Below are 19675 nucleotides of genomic sequence, written 5' to 3'. Positions count from 1 at the left end.
TCTGCTTCAAATTTATTTGAACCAGTAAGAAAACTAAGAACCAGGGAAAAATGAAGACATTTAAGAATGGCATTAATGGAGTGGTTACGAAAAAACGAGGATTTTTGCTGGTGTCTTTGGAGTTACCAACTTCTCGTGTTCTAATGACTGGGTACAAAGATTCAAAGATAGACAGGAATCATCTGCGAGAAAGACTCTGCCGCTGTACAAGAAACTGTCAAATTCTTTTTTCTGCTGAAAAATGGTGATCATGCATATTAACAAAAATGATGCTTAAAGACATCTTCACTACTAACATGACAGGTTTGTTTTATAAAGCTCTGCCGGACAGAATATTAACCTTAAAAAAAGAAAACTAAGGAACGAGAGAATTACTGTTCTTGTCAGTTGGAATATGAACAGTTCTGAAAAGTTACCTCTGTTGGCCACAGGAAAATATCAAATACCATGCTGTTTCAAGCCGGTGAAAACTTTTAACTCCGCAACTGTGCATAACAAAGAAAATGAAGGAGCAGGCTATTAAAGATTTTTTCGAAAAATGATTGAATGCTACTGATATGTAAATATTTTTTCAAAAATTGTGTGAAAAAAAGAATGTTTTAAAAGAGAACCTGATTATCAATTTAATCTACTCTATAATATAAAATCACAAACTCAAAAAGGGCCTGTTTCTATGCAATCAAAATTAGTGACTATTTTATGTAACAGAAGTCGGTGACATTTTCGTGTTACGAAAATCTGTTACGTTTTTGTGCTATGGAAATTGGCAATGATTTTGGGTCAAGTTTTCATTTAACTCCTGCATATATCAGGACCAAGTTATGTGCATGTAGCGAGAGGCTCCCACATCTTACAGAAGAGCCCCTAGGCTGGAATAGATTCAAACCCCAAACCAGCTTTTCCACAGGCCCCTCTGTGGTTAATTTATAGTGTGAAAAATCAAAGTGATAAGAATTGTTCCGGCCCTTGTCAGCCCTGCCCTTGTGGGGGTCATGCCGAGAGGTATGTATAATATACATATATTACCAGTGCTCCCAACACACAGAGTCGGGGTAAACGGGGGGGGGGGGATTTTTCATGGCACTCGCAGCGGGGAATAACCGACACGCTACCAAGTCGGGGGCCCTGGACGAATCTCATATTCTTTTCTGTTGTTTAACATTGTAGAATTTTAGAATTTACAACACTGGAAGACCGAGATAAATCTACTCTGGGTCCTGCACTAAAAATCTACGTATTGGGTCCCCGCTATCGGATGTTGGGCCCCGGATTTTATTTGTTGCAAAATTGATAAAAATGAAAAATTTCCACGGCACTCGCAGCAGGGGATGTCCGACAAGCCTCCAGGTTGTGGCCCTATGGAAAATCTGACAGGTTTCGTTTCAGGTGAATCTAATTGATTTTTGTTGTTTAACATTGTAAAATTTACAACACATCGATAGCCTGAGATAAATCCAGTCTGGGCCCCCACCAAAATTAAGCAAATTGGAGTATGGGAAACCCATGGGGAAGTTTTCTGGGGGTGCTTGATGAATCACATTTGTTTTTTGTTGCTTTATTATTGTAAAATTCACTTCTTCAGTAAGCTGTTGCTTTCACATATCCCTTTCCATAGCACACTGATGAAGTGGGATGAAATAAACAAGATATGTTGTGAAGTGAAAGGGGGGGGGGAGTTTGAGCCCCCTAGTATTTGTATAAATTTACACTGTTTAAATTTCAGATTAAGGCAAATAGAATGCCAAAAATTCTTTTCCGTCATGCATATCGGTTAACATGAAAAATTTCAAAAAACCTTGAGTTTCACATTAACAAGGTTCGATAGTATAAGGCTGAACACATCGGAGAGTAAAGCAGAGATTGGAGAAGAGATCCGAGTAGCAAAATCAAACACACTGATTCCAATGTGCCTCCATATAGTGGCGTGCACCGCAGTAGAGCGGTAATTCCATGACAAGCGATAAAAGCAGCACTTACAAGATATTATGTTTTCGCTGCTCTGCTCGCTTGTGTGTAGCTTCAAGATGGCCGTCAAAGGGGTTGTTTTTGCTGTTAAAAACAGTAGTGAGGTCAAAAATGTCACCAGAACCGTTGATGTTAAGTTCTCGACGTACTTCAAAATGGTGTGGATGATCAAATGAAAACAGCAAGTACCGAATATAATTTTCATATATTTCCCGTCAAACTTTTTTTGTTCTTAACCAAACTAAAAATGATTTATATTTTGAGTTTTAAGCTAATTTATCGTACACTGTGTGTGTGGGAAAATGTATTTGAGTAGTCTGAATTAAAAATCATGTATGTTTCTGTGGGAAAATTGGAACGTTTTATTTGTTTATTTTCTGTGTACCGTCAATATTTACATACTGGAAGCGTACTGAATGTTTTGTATGCTGGATTTTTGGGCGTCAATAATTACATTTCTTGTGTAAAAACAATGAAACCAACATATATTTCCACAAATAAAGCTGTTCGGGGGATTTTCCACTTCTACCCTCTTGCCTATGCTAATAATACAGATTTAAACAGTGGGGGGGGGGGGGGGGAGCCTTTGATAAACTTGATACTTTTCTCAATATTTTACTCATAAATTTAATAGAAATTATTGATGTTTTGAGAAGTGGTCACACTCAAGTTCCGCGGGAAAAGATGTAGGGAAGAAAGTGATCAAAATATGAGGAATTTTTCAGTAGTTTATATTTAGAAAGTGATATTCACACGACACTATTATTTCTAAACTGTTGCCTGAGCAATGATTTTTGCTTGTTGGAAATGCTTAAAATGTAATAACCATCACAAAGAAATTCAGAATTATGAAATTTTTAAGCATTCTTTAATTAATAAAACCACACTGATTGCGAGTTTCTATTCGATACTCTCTACTATATTAAATATTCCCACAATGTGTGCTATGTTTCTTGCTCGCAGCTGTATTCTCACCTCGCTTCTCTTCTCTCTCATTCGTCGCTTTGCTCGCCGCTCCCACTATGTTTATACTCTAACACAACAACTTGATAATAAATGAGAATGTACTGTGGATAAGGAATTACTAATACAATGCATATACAGAAAGAATCCTATGGCGCGCGCACACACACACACACACATAGTGTTATGTATACCCCCATCTGTAACAATAACTCCTTTACAAAAATGCATTTCTCTGGTCCCTTGAGTATATACCGTATATACTCGTGTATAAGCTGACCCCCCTACTTCAGGACCACCAAAACCACAATAAATTGAAAATCCGTGTATAAGCCGACCCCAAAAGTCTGTGCACACATTTTAGAGAAAAAAATTCTTATATTTTCATGCAAAATGAATAGTTTGCAGAGATTTACAATAGAAAATGATTCAAACTTTTTAATCCATTTCTTTTGAGTCTCCAAGCTCATCGTAATCCATCAGATCATTATAGGGGGTGCAGCATCTTCGTTTTTATCTTCATCTGGGCTGTGATCGCCATTGTCACTTTCAAAGAGGATATTATCTTCAGTTCCGTCCATCGCATTGCTGATGCAACACTTTTGAAGGATCGGCAGAAACAGAGTTCCACGCCTCATGTACCCATTGGCACACTAGGCCAATGTCAAATTTCTTCAAGGCACCACTTTTTTTTTTTGTAGTTTCTTTATCATCAGAACTCATCCATTCGACCCACAAATTCCTCAAATAGTGTTTGAGAGGCTTTTTGATGCTCACATCTAAAGGCTGTACAATCAACATTAGCCTGGTATCTAAGCCAATGATGTTTTCGATTTCTTTGCCTCGTCTTCGACATTATCCGTTCTGTAGGCTTTGAACATATCCCACACTAATAATGCCGGAATCTCAAACACTGCTACAAAAATGACTACTGATTGCTGTGGTCGATATTTCCTCATCAAAAATTGACCCGAGTATAAGCCGACCCCCCCCCCCCCACTTGAGGAACGAATTTTTCCACAAAAAAACTCGGCTTATACACGAGTATATACGGTATATATTTTACTCAACAGCACTATTTAAATTTATGTTTTTCAAATGCTTAGTTTCAGATTAATCAGTTATGAAAATCAGTGTTTAGCACAAAGGTGATTTTAACAAGCAGCAAGCATTATAATATGAGGATATGTATTAAAAAAGAACTGATAATAAATGAGTGAAAACTTATTTCTTACTCCAGTTGTACTTCTGTCAAGGCTAATACCAAAATCCATAGTCTCGTGCTCTAGTATTGGCTGCAATTCCACAGAATCTTTAAGCTTTGAAGAAGAACCAAATGAAGCTGATCGTCCTAAAATTCTTTTCAGAGATCGGTATCTGTCATATAATGGCCTCATGAGGTCTCTGTGCATCTTTGTCGTCGGCCTACCATGAATCCCTTCAAACTGAAGAAGCAGCTTTTGTATAGTGTATTTTTCTTCAAGGAGTTGCTCTCTTGACATTTCCTGTAAGGATAATCTGTATTTGAACATTAACCCTTTAAGTGGCAATAACAAAATATCTCTCCTCCATAAAGGCCTTTTATTTTAGCACCGACAGGGCCAGATATTTTGTAAAGTTAGATGGAAAACTTTTTCCTATACCCCTTAGTTCTCATCTGTTGAAAATCAGCAGGAAGCCTACTTTGTTAAAAAAGATATGACATTTTGAAGAGAGTTTACTGATTTCAAATTGCAGCTTAAAGGGTTAAAATTTTCCTAAAGATTCCTACTTTCTTGTCCCTTTCCTTTAAAATAAAGATTGGAGTGAACTTTAATAATATTTTTGATAGTGTCCCTAAAATGGTGAGAGCAATAATATTTTGACTACCTATGCCATTTTCTATGAAAAGTAATTTTATGTCAAATTTTAAGCGAAATTCATGCAATATTCAAAACATGATTGCAAAAAATTCTATCAATGGAATATTTTGCCATTTTCACAGTACATTTAGCTAGTAATGGTGTGGGTTATAAACTAAAAGTTGAAGGATTGTATGGTATGTTCATCAAATCTGTAAATGTATGTGTGAATTTTTAAAAATTTCATTTGTCATATGTGTAAAAAACTCTAATTAGACCAACATATACATAATAAACCTTAGATTTTAGTTTATAACCTTAACAATATATAGCAGAATATCATATTACAATTTCGTAATGATACAATGAATAGATTTTTACAAATCATGTTTCAAACTCAAGTAAAATGGCCTGTTTTGGAATCACAATAGACAGGGCTTTCATAAAAATTAAAATTGATATTTTTTTTTTAAAATGACATTTTCAATGTAGTGGAATATCCTAATTTCAGAAATATTTACATACAGTAGAATCTGGACTATTCGGTCCAATGTGGTGGAAGGGTGGATCACAGAAAAGCAGGATATATATAGGCCAGAGTTCCATAAATGCTCACTTCCTTACCCCCACCATACCATCAAAACACCATTTTAATACCAAAAACCACTCCTATTAATATTTTGTGACCTCTTGGTTGGTATAGGTCAGTACTTTATACATAATGTAAATGTTTGTTATGTACTGTGCAGTTTAAAAATTTCTACCAGAAAAAGGAAGTCTAATAATTTAAATATAGTTATAAAAATTATGTAAATAGTTCTTATTTATATTATGTCATGTTTTGCCTGTAAATCTCATTATATTATGCAAAAATGGAAATTAATGCATTTCTCTGTAAATATTGCCGAATTGGCAGCAAACTTGTCTTAGTTTGGTAAAAGCTCCAATGATTTGAGGATGTCATACTGATAAGAGACTAGGCTGGATAGTCCAAGTCAGGTAATTGAGATTCTACTGTATTTCTTTTTTAGCGAAATCACAAAAATTTTAGTGAAAAATCTCTCATTAATCATACAGGCAAAACTAAATATATAATTATCAGCATCTTCAGAAGAAATTTTCTCTTTTTTGCAATATGGCCATTCTATTGTTATGAACACTAATCAGGTTAGAACTTACAGTTTGATGTTGATTTAAAATGCCTTTCATACTACTCAGACTTGCCAAACCGGAAGTTGCAATACTAACTAGTCAGATGCCTGACTGCCTTTTTTAGAGATGGTTGTTTGGGTTATGAGGTTGCGTGATTTGGATAAAATGATGGATCAGGATAATTGATTAATTTCTTAAAATAATTATTTATTTACAACACGAAACATAAGACGAAATAAAAAATCTACGGAGCGACATGTTAAGCTCTTGATGGTTCGGTCGCTTCTCCTGCGATTTCCCGCGCGACAATCCAATGGCATCGGCTTTACAAGTGCCGCCATCTGTGAGATAAAATACAAATCGAATCTCACCACATGAGTTTCCCCCCAGTGAAGGAACATGGTGAGAGAACGATAAATGAGATACAAAATGAAAATGTGATACAAAAAATTAATCATAAGATGCAGAATAATAGGTGTGCAAGACATAATACAATGATGCAGGAAATCATGTGCAATAAGTATACACTTAAAAAAAAATATGATGCAAAAAAATATTATGATGCACAATTCGAAACAAAATTAATTTTGGTTATCAGCCTAGGACTGAATTTGACTTTTCTGCCAGACCTAGTGACATATGGTTGTACTGGCACAGTGTCATTTTTCTTTTCTTCGAGCTTGTTTTTGTCAAGTTCCACACAGACATCGTTAAAGATAAATGCGGGTTTCACTCTGTCAAGTGAAACACAGGTCTTTCTCCCATTTACATTTAAAGTGATATTTTTTTCATTACGAGAAATCACTTCATGGGGTCCAGTATATGGTTGTGTCAAAGGTGGTGTGATCTTGTCAATTCGAAGAAACACATGTGAGCAAGTTTGCAGTTGAGGATGCACATAAATTTTGGATTGACCATGAGCTGATGTTTTGCATGGTTTGATGCTATTCATACGCTCTCTGAGCTGTTGTACATATGTGTATGTTGATGAGAGCTGACCGGGTGTATCCGTGCAGAGATCTGCAGGTAATCTCAAAGATGTACCAAAAACTAACTCTGCACTAGAGGCTTTGATATCCGGCTTGACGGCTGCCCTGAGACCAAGTAAGATGGCTGGCAATGTGACGGTCCACTTTGGATTCTCATGTGCCTTCAATGAGCTTTTTAAGACACGGTGGAACCGTTCGACCATGCCATTGGCCTGTGGATGGTAAGCAGTGGTACGAATCCTGCTAGTGCCAAGCAGGTTGATCAGTTCTCTGAAGAGCGATGATTCGAACTGCCGTCCTTGATCGGTTGTTATGGTTGATGGACATCCATAACGGCAAATCCAACCATCGAACAAGGCACGACAAACTGTGTCTGCTGTGATGTCTGCTACAGGTATGACTTCCGGCCATCTGGTGTAGCGATCAATTACTGTTAAGCAGTACGTCTTTCCTTCTGAAGGAGGCAGAGGTCCAACCAGATCGATATGAATATGAGAAAATCTTGCATCGGGTGTTGCAAAGGTGCCTAAAGGTGTTTTGGTATGCTTATGAACCTTTGAGCGTTGGCACTCATTGCAACACTTTACCCAATCTTTGATGTTCCTTCTCATGTTAGGCCAAACGTATCTTGCAGATATTAGCTGAGTAGATGATGTTACACCTGCATGAGCAAGATTGTGGAAATGATGAAAAATAGTCTTGCGGAAGCTCGCTGGAACAAATGGTCTTGGTGAGCCTGTAGACACATCACACACGAGTTCTGTTGCGGTAAATGGACTTGGCATTGACTTGAAAGTCAGTGAACTAGAGTTGTCTTGCTGTAACTGTTTTAATTCTGGATCCTCTCGTTGAGCAGTTGCAAAAAGGTCAAAATCCAGGAATGGTGATTTGGAAATCGAGTTGATTTCTATTCTTGAAAGAGCGTCAGCTACCACATTATCTGCACCTTTAGTATGACGAACATCAGTGCTGAATTGCGAGATGAAGTCGAGGTGTCGCCATTGACGTGGGCTGCATTTATCAGGATTTTGCTTGAAGGCGAAGACGAGAGGTTTCTGATCGGTGAAAATTATGAACTCACGGCCGTCTAGCATGTGCCGGAATCTTTTGACAGCAGTGTACATTGCTAACAGTTCTCGGTCGTAAGTGGAGAACTTCTGTTGACTCTTTGTCAGTTTCATGGACAGGAATGCAATGGGTTCCCATCCTTTTCCATTTGATTGCATTAGCGAACCACCGACTGCTAAATCACTGGCGTCAACCCATAGACTTAGCTTGGCACCAGGAATTGGATGGTGAAGTAATGTTGCACCCGCTAAAGCTTGCTTCGCATCGATGAATGCTTGCTCGGCTGGATCAGTCCACTGAAGGATATCAGCTGGCTTGGTTTGAGTGGCTCTTTTGGATTTCTTTTTGTTTTTTATTCCCTCCAAAAACTTGTGTAGAGGTGTTAAGATGTGTGCAGCTCTGGGCACAAAACGACGATAAAAGTTGAAGAGACCAAGAAAACGTCGTAATTGAGTGATGGTGTTTGGCTTAGGAAAGTTCAGGATGCAATCAACACGATCTGTTAAAGGCTCGATGCCAGATCCAGAAACTTGGTAACCCAAAAATTCAATTGATGAAACACCAAATACACATTTAGAGGGCTTGATGCTGAGGCCATATATTTGCAGACGTTCGAATAACAACCTTAGATGTTCGATGTGCTCTTCTGGTGATTTCGAGGCTACCAGTATGTCATCAACAAAGGCATATACAAATGGAAGTCCACGAGTGACCTCGTCAATAAACCTTTGGAATGTGGCTGCAGCGTTGCAAAGGCCAAATTGCATTCGAGTGCTCTCGAACAACCCAAACGGTGTGATAATAGCACTTTTATGGACATCTTCCGGATGTATAGGAATCTGATGATAGGCCCTAATGAGATCTATATGGGAAAAGATTTTACTACCATGCAATTCAGATGTAAAGTCCAGAACATTTGGAACACTGTACCGGTCTTTCACAGTCTGTGCATTTAAAGCTCGGTAATCACCAACTGGACGCCATTCATCACTGTCCTTTTTCGGGACCAAGTGCAGAGGTGATGCATAGCAGCTGTTAGATGGTCGTAAATGGCCGAGGTCAAGCATCTGCTGAAATTCTTGCTTCACGATTTTCAATCGATCAGGAGCTAGACGTCTTGGTTTGGCATGCACAGGTGGACCAACAGTCTCAATATGATGCACGACAGAGTGTTTCACAGGTTGTCCTGGTTGTGGTGGTTTGATGATGTCGGGAAACTTGCTGAGAAGGCTGTGGTAGATGGTGTCACCTTCAATGAGTTTGATTGAGTGAACTTCTGCAATGTGAAGATCACAGTCAGTATTGAGTTTTGTTGTCCTATCCAGCAAACATCGTCGTCGGAGATCCGGAACAAGATCAAAGTTGAACAGAAAGTCTGCCCCAATGATGGGTGTGGAAACATTAGCCAGTAGGAAAGTCCAAGTGAAATTACGACGGAGATTGAAATCTAATGTCACCCTCTTTTGACCATAAACACTAATGGATGAAGCATTAGCAGCAGAGAGCTCCATAGTGGCGTCGCAGCGTCGTTGTGATGGTGATGCTGGAAGGATAGAAACATCGGATCCAGTGTCAATCAGGAATCGAATTTTGGAATTTCTGTCCATGGTAAAAAGGCGACGAGATGCCTGTGGCAAGGAGCATGTCGCGATTACTCCTCGCCCGCCCCGTTTTTTTGAAACTTGCACGGCGACACGCACTTTTTGGCGTTGTTGCCGAATTTGTTGTGATACCAGCAGTTTTCCGATCGTGGATGCGGACTGCGCGCACGTGAGGTACGTTGGCGAGAGTTGCTACGCGAACGCAGGACGTTTTTCAACTCGCGGCATAACTGAGCCACTTCGTCCCGAAGTTGCGCGACGGAATCCGGCTGTTGCGGTTTCTCAACTGCGTCAACATGCTGAGGGTTCACTTCATGAATTTTGTCGGCGAGTTGAGCAGCTTTCTCGAGAACGAGTGGAGTGACAGCAGCGAGAATGGACTGAGTTGATGCCGGTAGGTGTTGGAGAAAAAGCTCCATCAGCAATTCGTCGGAGACAGAATGCGATTCCGCTCGTCGTCGCAATTCGCGGAGAATGTCGGATGGTTTCCGATCTCCCAATGACCCGCATGTTAAGAGCTTTCGAAGTTGAGTGGACGACGACTCGCTCGACCGTTTAATCAGTTCCGATTTCAGCCTTTCATACGGATCCGTGGCCGGCGGATTAACGAGAATGTCCCGGACAAGAGCCGCACTTTCCGGAGGCAGATTCGCGACAACATAGTTGTACTTTGTGACAGATTCGGTTATCGGTTTCGGAACAGCGAGAGCGAAAGTGCTTTCACACATGATAAACCACAGCGCTGGATCATGGTGGTTAAAAAGTGGTACCTGAACGGCACTTACTTCCATGATGAAAATCCAGGAAAAGTGATGTCAAGTTCCGGAAAGCGAAAGTTCACTCACGGGAAACGCCAGTAGATTGCCTCGTGCTGCAGTGAAGAAACTGGAACTTGTTTGAAGTCCGCGGTCACCATACTTTGGGTTATGAGGTTGCGTGATTTGGATAAAATGATGGATCAGGATAATTGATTAATTTCTTAAAATAATTATTTATTTACAACACGAAACATAAGACGAAATAAAAAATCTACGGAGCGACATGTTAAGCTCTTGATGGTTCGGTCGCTTCTCCTGCGATTTCCCGCGCGACAATCCAATGGCATCGGCTTTACAAGTGCCGCCATCTGTGAGATAAAATACAAATCGAATCTCACCACAGTTGATAGAGATATAAGATAATGTAGGTGAGAACGCAAGTTTTAGAGATTCATCTTGTCATCACACTGTAAAAATTCAACCTTTGGCCACTGGCAAAAATTGCAGGAAAAAAAGAACCCTATTTGAATACCGCTAGCTTCATGAATCAGAATGTTTGAAAAGTTGTTTAATTATCATTAATGATAATTCATCAGATACGCACTCCGATTTCAGCATTCATAATAATACACTAATTCAATTGGTAATTTTTCCTTTTCAATACCTATACTTACATAATTAAAATTCTCAAAGAAAAAAAATTATTTGTTTTTGCACACCACATTAAAAGAAATGTATTTTACAAACCTCTAAAGCCTCAGGTCTTCCACTTGATTTTCTTTTTTCTTCCAGATACACAAGGGCTTCATTCAGCGACTCTTCAATTGTGACTGACTCACCATCTGTAAGAATAGGGCCAGCACAAAGACCAAAGTGGCATGCATTCTTGCGCTTTCCTGATTTGCCAAGGGGATGAAATTTCTCATCTAGCTGAGCCCAACGCTGTGTACCTGGAGCACCTTCTCCAACAGTTGAAGCTTCTTCTTTCAATTCTGATTAGTAAACAAAGCATATTAATTAAATCAAAACCGCAAACAAGAGCATGTACAATACTAGAGAAAGCACTTATGAAATCAATAAAGAGATTTTATTTCTCCTCTCACTAAAAAATAAGGTGCTAACTTTCCAGAATGATACAGCTTATGCATACACGAAGCTTTTAAAATTAATGCTCATTGATGTTTGTTTCCAAATTTTCATAAACACACACAAAAATCTAAGAAGTCCAGAACCAAGTACTATATTTGTCACCTAATAGAAAACCTTCAACACAGCATAGCTGCCAACTTTTGAAAATGAAAATTCTGGAGATTTTCGCGCGAACCCGTATTCAGGGGTGGGAACTCTGCGCCAATTGCGCCGCACTGCGCCAAAATTAACATCTCAAGCCATCCTGCTCCAACAGTGTATTTTCGTAGTTTTCTGCGCCAAATAGCGAATTTTGCTTCAGTATACCCGGAATTTCGGAAAGGAAGTCAGAAAATTTTTTGTTCCTGCTAGCCACGAAACGATTCTTTCCGAAAAGAGCGTGTTTTATTCCCTGTACTTAAGTACAGTGGAATTACTATCGTACTATCGCCTTAATGGATGTAAGGGGACAGTTGGCCCCCTCTCGATAGGAGGCTCAAAAGTAGAGAGCAATGTAGGCATGTGTAGTGCTTTCAATGACTTTTTCGCGTCGGTTTTTAATGGAGATAATGATATTCGATATACGGGTGTTGCATGGGGTAATAAAACGCTCAACGATATTCAAGTGGAAGACGTGGAGGTCCTAAATCTTCTAAGAAATGTATGTGCAAGCAAAGCACCAGGACCAGATGATATCTATCCCAGGGTTCTCAGGGAAGGTGCTAATGAATTGTTGGGGCCAGTCGCACAGATATACAGGAGTAGTGTTGCTGAGGGTATCGTCCCGAGAGATTGGAAACTGGCTAACGTTGTTCCGATATTTAAGAAGGGTAGTAGAGAAGTGGTGTCTAATTATCGTCCAGTGAGTTTGACGAGCTCCCTCTCGAAAATTTTGGAAATTATCATCAAAAGGCAGTTTGTGAAGTGGATAGACGAGAATAATGTATTGTCGGATAATCAGCATGGGTTCAGGAAGGGGAAGTCATGTGTAACTAACCTCCTTTGCTTCTATGATTGCGTGACTAAGGCTTTGGGTAAGAGCAAAAATGTCGACGTTGTTTACCTTGATTTCCAGAAGGCATTCGATCGGGTCCAACATGGCAAACTCTTGAAGCGTTTACACGAGATTGGAATAGGGGGCAACTTGCTGAATTGGATAGAATTGTGGTTAAGAGATAGGTCGCAACGAGTTATGGTGAACGGGGAATTCTCTGGTTGGACAGACGTCACAAGTGGAGTTCCTCAGGGAAGTGTCCTTGGCCCCATACTTTTTTCACTTTTTATCGATAAACTCGATCAGGGTATCGATGGAATTACTAGCAAATTCGCAGATGATGTGAAGCTAATGGGGGTAATCGGGAATGAAAGCGATAGGGAGTTGCTCCAGACCAACTTAAACAAGATTGCAGCATGGGCAAATGAATGGAGCATGACGTTTAGCGTAGATAAGTGCATGGTCGCTCATTTTGGTTCGAACAACCAACGGTTCTCTTACGAGTTGAATGGTGTCACTATCCCGGATGCAACTAGAGTCACCGATTTGGGAATTCTCATTGACGAGCGACTTAAGTTTTCTGAACATTGTTCAGCGGTTGTCAAAAAATCGAATAGAATGCTTGGTCTCATTTTCAAAAAGGTCTCTTCGCGTTCTCCTAAAGTCATTCTTCCTCTTTTTCGAGGCTTAGTTCGTCCTGGACTGGAGTATGCTGTAAGGTTTTGGAGACCATACCTACAGAGGGACATAGACTTGGTTGAAGGGGTGCAGAGAAGAGCTACGCGTGTCCTTATTGGCACACAGGGCTTGAGTTATGAAGAAAGACTTCATTTTTTGAATATGTTTACATTGGATGAACGCAGGTGTCGAGGAGATATGATCGAAGTGTTCAAAATTTTCAATGGGATGGATAGGATGGACCATGAACTTTTAGTACACCGCCAATCGACTGCTTTTACAAGGGGACACCAGTATCGATTGGTGAGGGACAATGCAAGGTTATGGTGTCGCAGGGAATTTTTCTCCAATAGGGTTGTTAATAAATGGAATAGCTTACCCCCGGAGGTAGTAAATTGTAACACAATTGACACGTTTAAAAAGAAATACGATAAACATGTTGGGGTTAATCGAGAAGCTATCCATTCTTAGAATAAGACAACCATAAGTAATCTTTATGGGCATCGTATAATATTTTATCATGTGTATATATTGTTTGTAATTTGTGTTAATTGCATTTTTAATTGGGTTGCTGTATTTTTGAAACATATGACAACCATATTTTTATGGGCATCTTTTTATCAGCCACCTCGTTGGGCATTTTGCCTGTTGTGGCGTTGTATTTGTATTTGTATTTATTTAAACTATCAGCCCCTCATCAGGCTTTCCATCGCGAAACCTTGATATTATCCGTGATCGTGGAACTGAAGATGGTTGGCAATGTCTTTCAGCTTTAAAGCGCAAATGAGAGTCAGTTTCCATTTTAAAAAAAAAAGTCGCCACTGGAAGCAGCAGAAATTACTGTAGCCGATCGTCATTGCGTCAAATCCCGATGTTTCGTAAAAAAAAAAAAATTTCATTCCGGGAGTAAAAAGCGCATGTCCGCAGAATTACGAATGTTAATTTAGAAACTGGCGAACATTGCTGAATAACGAGTGTTAAATCACCAACATCGCCAAACAACTAGTGTCAATTGTTTTATTTTGAAAAGGGGTGAGGGTTAATGACAATATTAATTCTGCTGCTCCAATTTATAAGTATCTGCTCCGAATCCTATACTTTGCTGCTCCAAAACTGCTCTGAATCCCGAATTTGCTGCTCCAAATCTGCTCCGAATCCTGAATTTTGCTGCTCCGCAATGGACTTTGCCACTTCCCACCCCTGTGTATTTTATGCTAAAACCACTCCCTAATAAATACGAAAGGGATTTTTCCCAATAAAATAGGGATTTCCACACATAAAAGTTAAAGCGTTGGGGGAATGAAATCCCCCAAGAAGAAGTGAAATTGGAGGCCATAACTTCAAAATGGTGATCTAAAAAAAATAAATAAATATTGTGTTCAATCAGAAACGCTGCGAACAAACATTTCTGCACGAATGACCCTAAAATCATCGGAATATTAAGGGAAATAGTCGGCTAGAAAGTCGGCCCTTTTCTGGAACGTTTGATGGAAGGAAATTCATCGGAATAAGCATGTTTAAAATTGATTAAATATGTTTTTGTTTATCAGTATTCATGTTTTGTTATATCTCACGTACGTAACTTCAACAAAAGAAATTTCGACGCGTCACAATTATTATCCAGGACTATTGGCTGCTAAGCTATTTCTCTGCACGATAAGAAAAACAACTTTCTTGCTACCATCAGAGGGTTTGTAAAATGGGGAATTTCCCCATTTACAACGTTTGACGTCATTTCGAAAAGAGAAAAAAAAAAGAGGCTTCATTCCACAAGAAATTCCTAAGGGGTTGTTTTCATAAGCGGGGATTTTTTTTAAAATGATGTAGAGAATTTTTAGGGACAATTAGGGATTTTTGTGATTTCCGTAAAAATACGGGAGATTTAAGAACTTTTCGGGAGGTCGAGGGATGAAGCTAAAATTCGGGAGATTCCCGGAAAATTCGGGAGACTTGGCAGCTATGACACAGTGATGCCTAAGTGATGTGCTACAGTATTTTAGGATGCAACAAGATATATTTCAGACATTAAATTATATTCAGCAGTAATTAAAGTATCCAAACAGAGGAAATTACCAAATGAAATGAGTATTTATTAGAAATCAAATCCTTGTGAAACTTATGATATTGTTAATTATTTCATAAACATGCTTACCTTTTAATTCTCTCCGAGATTGATTGAGGTCTGTTATCAATTTCTTCATGTCAGGATATGAGCTTTTCTCTGCATAGGAGGGCTGTAAAAAACAATACATACAGCTGTCTAACACATAAATCCACAAAGCACAAAAAAAAAAAAAAAAAAATTTAAAAACATTTATGAATACTGAAAAGGGGAGTAATTAGAATTTGTCTCTAAGTCTGGCATGGACTTTGGTCTTTTAGTTAACTATCAAAGGTCCATAATTTTCTGTGCATAACGTGCAGACTATCATAGGAAAATAGTGCTCTTCAATGTTTTTTTTAAATGTAATGTTCTGCGGGTAACAGAACAATATATTTTAAAAATTCCAAAATGAAACAAAATAGTTCAGTTTTAGCTCAATTGTCAAAAGACTCATTTAACTTTCACTCATCCTATAATCTTTACACAAACAGATTTGAAAAAAATAGTACATGCCTTACAGTTTATTTGTTAGATTTTCGCGATTGTCTACGCTCATTCCCATAGGAGAAAATTAGAGAAAGAAATAGCACAAACCTGCAAATGCAGGCAACAAAGGGTTTATTTCAATTTTGGTGGGTATTTTCTCTTCTGCAGTCAATAAAACAATCCAGGCTACACATAGGAAATTGCATAGTAATTCAGATTTTTTCACTGAATAGAGCAGGATTTTAATTCAAAGCGAAAGTCAAAAAACCTAATACATGTGCCAAAGTAATGGGCATATATGTTTGGTATCTGATGGTGCAAAGGCAGTAAAGTTAATTGTATCAGCTGGAATTCACATTCCAATGTATTGAAACAAGTTTTTTTCCTTCATTGAATTTATTATGTCAATCATGAAAAAAATAAATGTTGAATACAATGATAGATGAATTATCTGCATGTCAAGTTATCGCAGTTCCACTGCACATGTATTGATGCAATTTCATGCAGGACTCAGAATACTATTACTCAAAGCAGGGGTTCTTAACCATGGGTTCATGGACCCCTTGGGCACCTTTGGAGGTATTGCAGGTGCTCTGAGATTAGATGAAAAACCAATTAATTCATTAGTTTTGCATAGCTATATACTGAGTATAATTTTGCAAAAGAGGATTGTAACCTTTTGTTTAAAGTAATAAATATGATTTTTTTTTGCTGTCATTGATTGTACACATGGAATATTCACTTGACTTTTATCATTTACATGCAAGTCTGCCATTTCAAGAATGATCTTGAAAAAAGGCAAGACCAAATGAACCCCCTTAAACATGACATCCATTCAGGTAGTCCACATGGTTTTTTTTTAATCACAGCATGTTTTTAGTATTCCCTATAATTATTCTTTGATTGAACTGTTGGTTTTAAAAATATTCTTAATTTTTAAAAATTCAAAAGGGGAAAAATTAATTCATGCTCATAAGGTAATTTTCATATGATGCAGTTCCCATATATGAAGTTGAGCCTAAATACAGGGCAATTAATGAATGAACGCCAGGGGGCTCTGCAACCAGACTTATCCCATTGCCGAGATCTCTTGCAGCCCAGCTTCTTGGCAGAGTCTGCACCAAATTGAGTGCACCTAACAGTCTGAGTGTTTAGCTAGTGTTGTGCCTGATATTTCAGTGCTGCCATCTATACTTCAAATTGTGAGTGAAGTGTAATGATTGAATATTTGTAACGTCATAGGCCTATTTCTCTCTGTGGCGAGACTTTTTAACGGGGAGATCGGCTCGCATTTGCGCCTTGAAGTTGGGAACCACAGAAAACCAACTTCAGCTGACCACCACTGTGGTGCTGGTGGGGTTCGAACCCGGATCCTCGTGATGCGAGTTCTAAATACAGGGCAGGGATCCCAGCAAAAAATCTGCTTGATCCCTTTCTTTTTCCCTGAATTCCCACACAATAAAACTCAAAAAATTTCCCCGACAAAAAATTCTGATAGAAAGAAATATAATTCAAAATCTTAATCGTCCAAATTTTGAATCTTTGTTTTTCCCCCCTCACAGAACTTTCCCTGACTTTTATCAAATATTTTATTTTTCATTTTTCACGAACATTTTTAATTTCCCCAACTTTTTAGGTCACTAGGAACCCCGCAAATAATAAAAATTACTTAAAGTATGACACATTCCAGAACTCTAGTTTTAGCTTGCATCGTCCTTAAAATCAGATACCTATATTATAGTCCACCGATCATGAGAAGAACACTTGCTACGTCACGTCGGACGATTCTATTATTTACTTTTAGGTAAAGCAACTGCCCATCGAGAATAGCGCATTAGCAACGCCGCTTTCCCGTTTGGCATCTTTAGCGCTATTTTGGCCTCCTAGAAATTTCACTAAAAGCGCCAAGGCAGTGCTCTCGATAACGTCGTCATCGCAGTGTTTCTGTTGCGTAAACACTGGCTGTTCGACAATGTCGTCTTAAGGCATTGTTGCATTAGATTCACGAAAATAAGATCTGGGTGAAATTTTCCAGAATTTACGTGGTAGGGCCTCCGAAAAATCACTTGGCACGGAAAAACCTGTGATGCTCTTAAGACGGCCCGGCTGCTCGAGCACTTACAGCACATTATTTTAATACAAAAAATATATTTTTTATTCCGCAGAAGGGATCGAAAACTCCAGCTTTTTTTTAAATAAAAAGTTCCATGCATCAAGGTGAAGCCGAACACTGCTCGTATAAAACATTTTCGACCATGGCCCCCAGAAGGATGCGCTACTACACCGCACACCAACTCCGGTCATATATCGCCATACAGCAATTTCCAACCAGTGGAGTTGGGTGGGAAATGAAGGCTCCATCCATCAGTGGTCACCCTAGGCTCGGTAGGTAAAGAACTTGCTTAGAATGTTCTATGCCCGGATTCGAACCCATGGACCTTGATGGTAACCTTTGTAGTGGCAGACGAGCTGAAAACAAAGGATGGGCTGACAAAATCCAGCCTATAAGAGAATTCTTATAATTTCCTTCCCCCCCCCCCCCACACTGTAAATTCATAATGGAAGGCCGGTGAGAGATCCCAGCCAGGATTCCTGCTGCAGCATGAGAGGACCATTCTTCCGATGCCCTTAAGCATGGCCCCCACATCTTGCAGCCGGGCTCTCAGATTGGAATCTTCGACGGGTCACTCCAAAATGAATTTATAGTTGTAAAAAATGATTAGAATCATCCAGTAGTAAAGTAATTTAACAATTAATTTATTTTATTATTTTAGGAATTTAATTATTAATTGAACGTAATTTTACTCCCTTTATTATTAAATGATCACTACTCCCTTCGAATTTTTTTCTGTATCAAATATTTTAGTTCAAAACATCAAATTTAATAAAAATTCAAATTTTTTAAATTAAAAAATTTAATTTACTTCCAAAATTTATAACTATTTTCAAGTACATCTTTTAACAAACACCAACACAAAAAGCGCAGCTCACTGAAGCGTGAAAACTGACGGAGTTCACTGAAGCGTGAAGAATACCCTCATAACAGAGAGAATCAATTTGCGCCAAGACAACCTTTACTGGCAACCCGGGATAATTTTTATCCTTTCCCCGCGCCGAAATGAATCCTCTCCAGAGAGGGGGGTTCGCGTGATCTGAGGACTATATTTAAATATTTTTTGGCAAGATGTGCTCAGATCATTATTCATTGTTGCGCAATGAAAGCCAATATTAATTCAAAAGTAATTGATATTGAATACTTGAATTTGACAGCCTTTCTGCTTACCCTGTAGCCATGAGTTTCTTCAAAATTTTCTTCAAACTGCTTTATTTTGCTTTTGAAACCTTTAATTATAAGAAAAATTTGATCATAAATGATTTGTAAATTTGTATGTGAAGTATTCTTTCAATCAATAAAGGGTATAAATTGAACAATTATTTGGAACAAAAAAATAGCCTGCTACTTTGATAAGGACATTATTGAACATACAGGCCCATAACTAGGGGAAGGTGGGGGTCTGGTGCCCTGGGTACTGGACCAGAAAGGGCACTGAGATGTAACAGGGGAGGGCAGCGTTAAAACTAATACTGGTCTCAGGAAACAGAGTGAAACTTCATTTCTAGTGGCAGACCTGGAAACATACATGGTTTTTACAGTCATCATTGACAGAATAAAAAAAAATTGTTCAGGTTTCGAAACTGAAATGTGTTCTCAATTTTTTCACTCATTTATGTGGCAAGCTTCAGTAATAAAAAAAAATTTAACTTCAAAAGATACCTTGCTGCTTGAGCAAGCAAAATGCTGGGTGAAAAATTTCAATCATTATAGTCAAAAAATTGCAAAAAACTTACATCATTAAGGATTTCATTTTCTTTAAATAGCCAAATTTAATGTTTTAGTCAAGTTTTAAAATTTATAGATAACTTATTGGAAAATTGGCAGAATACAAA

At 38.5% G+C, this 19675-nt stretch overlaps 1 protein-coding gene across 3 annotated transcripts in view; it reads right to left on the bottom strand.

The window, feature by feature from the left end:
- Positions 1-19675, bottom strand: part of LOC149079126 (protein FAM13A-like) — a 70697-nt gene that overhangs the window by 17752 nt on the left and 33270 nt on the right. For all 3 annotated transcript variants that reach the window (XM_089239997.1, XM_089239999.1, XM_089239998.1), the window contains exons 17-20: positions 19011-19069; positions 15290-15371; positions 11085-11329; positions 4164-4433 (exon numbers count right to left, since the gene is read on the bottom strand). In XM_089239997.1, coding sequence (XP_089096123.1) covers positions 4164-4433; positions 11085-11329; positions 15290-15371; positions 19011-19069 — 656 coding nt within the window. The remainder of the gene's footprint in view (positions 1-4163; positions 4434-11084; positions 11330-15289; positions 15372-19010; positions 19070-19675) is intronic.

This window comes from Pholcus phalangioides, unplaced genomic scaffold (assembly GCF_987345545.1).
Source record: "Pholcus phalangioides strain wild (caught in Gottingen) unplaced genomic scaffold, Ppha-v1.0 ptg000012l_1, whole genome shotgun sequence".
Classification (NCBI taxonomy): Eukaryota; Metazoa; Arthropoda; class Arachnida; order Araneae; family Pholcidae; genus Pholcus; species Pholcus phalangioides.
This window is presented reverse-complemented; position numbering and strand designations above follow the sequence as displayed.